General features: G+C 38.7%; 2 protein-coding genes across 2 annotated transcripts; both read right to left on the bottom strand.

Annotated features, from left to right (window-relative positions):
* Positions 1-851: 851 nt before the first annotated feature.
* LOC112460689 (ABC transporter F family member 4-like) lies at positions 852-2424 on the bottom strand. Its single transcript, XM_025025485.1, has 3 exons — positions 2282-2424; positions 1580-1894; positions 852-1104 (listed from the first exon to the last, which is right to left on the bottom strand). The coding sequence occupies exons 1-3, from the start codon at positions 2422-2424 to the stop codon at positions 852-854; spliced, it is 711 nt and encodes a 236-aa protein (XP_024881253.1).
* A 67-nt stretch (positions 2425-2491) lies between these two features.
* LOC112460688 (DNA ligase 1-like) lies at positions 2492-3184 on the bottom strand. The gene has a single exon (XM_025025483.1). It carries the CDS (start codon positions 3182-3184, stop codon positions 2492-2494), a length of 693 nt encoding a protein of 230 aa, XP_024881251.1.
* Between the last annotated feature and the right edge of the window lie 227 nt (positions 3185-3411).

Here is a 3411-nt window from a genome sequence, read left to right as displayed (position 1 = left end):
TTTCCGTACTTATACATATAATATACCGGGTGTTTTATTTTAATCGCCCCAGGCAAATATCTCGAAAAATATGAAAGATACGGAAAAACATTTCAGACAAAAGTTGTTTGGTTCGAAGAGGGACATAAGATGGTGTCATTGGTTTGACCTTGAGTGAACGTCCCGAGGTCATATGGAGTTCAACTTTGTTTTTTTAAATGGAACTCCCTATTTTTCATTGCATATTCTTGTAGCTTACCTAAAGAGCTTTTCAAAACCCTATATTTGAGTATTTTTTCTTGTACCTGGCTATCAACATTCTATCCTTTTTCTTCTTCTTTTCTAGTAAATACTTTGGTAACTCCTGTGTTAAAATCTCTTTATAGTTATGTATCTTGACTCGTTTATCTTTATCTGTCTCTCCTTCTCTTTTTCTTCTAATCTCTTTACGAGACTCTTCGCCGCCTCCCGGTTCCCTGCCTCCATTTCTTTCCTCAGCTGCTCCTTCTCCATTCCTACTCTCTCTATCAGTTCTCTTCTTTTCTTTTCCCAATTACTTTCTTCTTTCCTTGGTGTGCTCCTCTCTAGATCCTTTATACATGCTTGAACTATTTTCTTCTCTGACTGTCTCGCCTTCTCCTCATATCTCACAGCTCTCCTTATTGCCCTCATTTTTATCTTCTTTATTTTGGCTTCTTCTGATACTATGTACTTTATTACTTCAATTACCTTTTCCCTCGATATTTCTTCAATTACTCTTTGTTACCTCCACTCTCGTGCCATCTTCTTCTCCTTCGTCTTCTATGTCTAGCACCACTTTTTCCTCTGTCCCTCCTAGCATTTCCATAAAGTGGTCTCTCCTCAGCTGCTCCTCACTCGTCCATATGCATCTCCTCGCTTATCCCCTCAGCTTTCTTTTTCTTGTATTTATTTATATACTTCCAAGCTTCCGCTTCGTTTTTAATGTTCCTTATCTTTTCTTCTTCCTCGCTTTCGTGCCTCCCCTTCTGCTCCTTACACCATTTCTTGTGCTCCTTTTTTTCCCTCACATACTCTTCTTTTCCGATCCTCCCCTCTTCCAGTTCCTCAACAATCTCCTCAATCTTTTTTTCTTTTCCTTCCATTCTTTATTATACCATTCTTTTCTTCCTAATCTTCATAGTATTATTCTTTTCTTCCGCTTCGTGATAGCGCTCTTTACTTTTTCTTTCATCTTTTTCCAGATATCCTCTGTCTTTATTTGTGTACTCGACCATCCTTCACATTTCTCATGATATTCTCTCCTCCCATCTTCTGTCCAGTTGCTTCTCTCTATTTCTATTTCTTTCTTCCTTCTCCCTGTCTCCATCACTCGTGGTCCTGTCAACTCCACCTCCAGCGGAACATGATCCGATTCCGTTCTAATTTCTTCTTCCACCATATTTATTTCTTTCCTGCTCTATCATTCCCTAAGACATAATCTATAACCGATGATCCCAAGTCTCCTATATAAGTCCATCCCCCTTTCCTTTCGAAACTCCCATTTAATATCGCCCATCCTCTTTCTTTTATTTTATCTATTAATATACGTCCCTCCCTATTTACCACTTTATTTACTAACTTTCTGGTCTCGCTCCTCTTTTCATTCTCTTCCTCCTCGTTTATCGGTCCTCCTTTGCTTCCCGTCCTCGCGTTGAAATCACCTTTTACTAGCACCCCTTCTTCATCTTCTTCTTGTACCTTCTCCCTTAGTGTTTCCATTGTATCTTTCATTTTCTGACTGTACAACGTGATTATTCTCCATTTGTTTCCATTATACTCTAATCTGCTTTCTACCACCTCGTCGCTAATCTCCCTAACCTCTATAAATTTCAAATTCTTGTTGACTGCTGTTATTATCCTTCCTCTGCTCTTCCTTTCCTGTGTTCCCTTTTCGCTGGTACGCAATTCTAGATAAATTTGCTGAACAATTTATTTTTAATCTTCCTCCATTTATCATCCTCCATCCATGTTTCTACTAGTCTTATCACGTCAAAATTCTCCAAATAATCCCATGTTTCGTGACATTTATTAATTAGTCCCGCCACGTTCCAAAAGCATATCCTTAATCCTCTTCCTTTTTTCTCCTTATTTTCCTTTTTTCCCTTTTCTTTCACTCTCCTTATCTCCCCCTCCCTGTCCTCTCTCCTCTCTACTCTTTCGGAAAAACATCTCTGCTTTCTAGCATTTCGGTGCTTTCATTCCATTTCCATTCGCAATTGTCAATCCATATTTTTTAGTATTCTACCGTTGCTTTCTTCCCCTTTTCTCTCTCTGCTTTAACTATGCTCCCAGATGCTTTTGTATCTGCCTTTCTGTTGCCGTCAGATCATCATCCATAAATATCTTTCTTGCTTTTTCTATCTTTTTCTTCTTTGCCATTATTTCTTGTTTATCCTCCCATCTATTGAATCTGACTAGCGTCATTTTGTATTCTCCCCGGCCAATTACCTGCACTTCGTCCACTTCCACCTTCTTTTTGGTGATTTCTTCTTCAAGGAATCATCTTCTCTTTTCTTTCACCTCCATTTTCTACTTTCATTCCTTTTATAATTATATTATTTTTCCTTTTCCTCCTTTCGGCTAATTCAGAGTTTCTTTCCATCTCCTTCATCTTTTTCATTAGTTCACTGCTCACTAGCTTTTCACCTTCGCTATTCTCCATTTTTTCTACTTTCTCCTCCAACTGTTTTATTCTATTTTCTAAACTCGCTTTTTGCTCTCCCCAAAGCATTTCTCTCATTCTATAATCCTCCCTCAGTTCGTGTATCTCTTTCATTATCTCTTTCATTATCTCTTCTTTATCCTTCTTTCTTTCTCTTTCTTGTACATCCATTTTCGCTAAAATATCTTTCAGCATTTTCTCCGTCTCCATGCCTTCTTTTTTCTTTTCCTCTCTTTTTATCTTGTTTGGCGGCAATCTTGTCACTCTTTTTTCTTTACTAAAATTTGCCAGTATTTCTTTTTCGGCTTTTTCTGCTATTTTTTTTTCTTCGTCCTTTCCTCTTTTCCTTACGTAATCTGTAATTGATCCTTGACTTCCTGTCCTATCTCTTATTTTTGACAGCTCATCCGCCCTCGTGGGCCTGCCTCCTGTAATTCTACTTTTTTCTGTCGTACTCTTCTCCTTCTCGTCTTTCTTCAAGTTAATATCTTTTTCCTTGCTTTCCTCCCTTTTCTCGTCCATCTAAATCCTTTTCCCGCTTTTTATCTCTTCAGCACTTCTTTCCTCCTGTCACTCTCTTCTTTATCGACCTGCTTTCGTGATTCTCCGACACCGGTTTCTCCGTGCCTGCTTCCGCTTTTATCACGTAACCTCCAAATTGTCGCAGCAACACAGAATCCCCGAACTCGTCTGTAATTCGGCTTTTACACTGCCGATTTATATCTGCAGTTAGTCCTGCATATTTGTGC

Source organism: Temnothorax curvispinosus, unplaced genomic scaffold (genome assembly GCF_003070985.1).
Source record: "Temnothorax curvispinosus isolate PA1 unplaced genomic scaffold, ASM307098v1 QBEX01010730.1, whole genome shotgun sequence".
Lineage (NCBI taxonomy): Eukaryota > Metazoa > Arthropoda > Insecta > Hymenoptera > Formicidae > Temnothorax > Temnothorax curvispinosus.
This window is presented reverse-complemented; position numbering and strand designations above follow the sequence as displayed.

Excerpts from the sequence above, each read along its gene's own strand:
- LOC112460689 (XM_025025485.1), bottom strand. The coding sequence starts at position 2,424 with ATGACGCTAGTCAGATTCAATAGATGGGAGGATAAACAAGAAATAATG. Across the intron at positions 1,895-2,281 it reads CAAAAGCATCTGGGAGCATA|CGAAAAGGGAACACAGGAAA; the intron begins GTTAAAGCAGAG and ends ATTGCGTACCAG. Across the intron at positions 1,105-1,579 it reads AAGAGGAGCGAGACCAGAAA|AATGGAAGGAAAAGAAAAAA; the intron begins GTTAGTAAATAA and ends GGTATAATAAAG.
- LOC112460688 (XM_025025483.1), bottom strand. The coding sequence starts at position 3,184 with ATGGACGAGAAAAGGGAGGAAAGCAAGGAAAAAGATATTAACTTGAAG.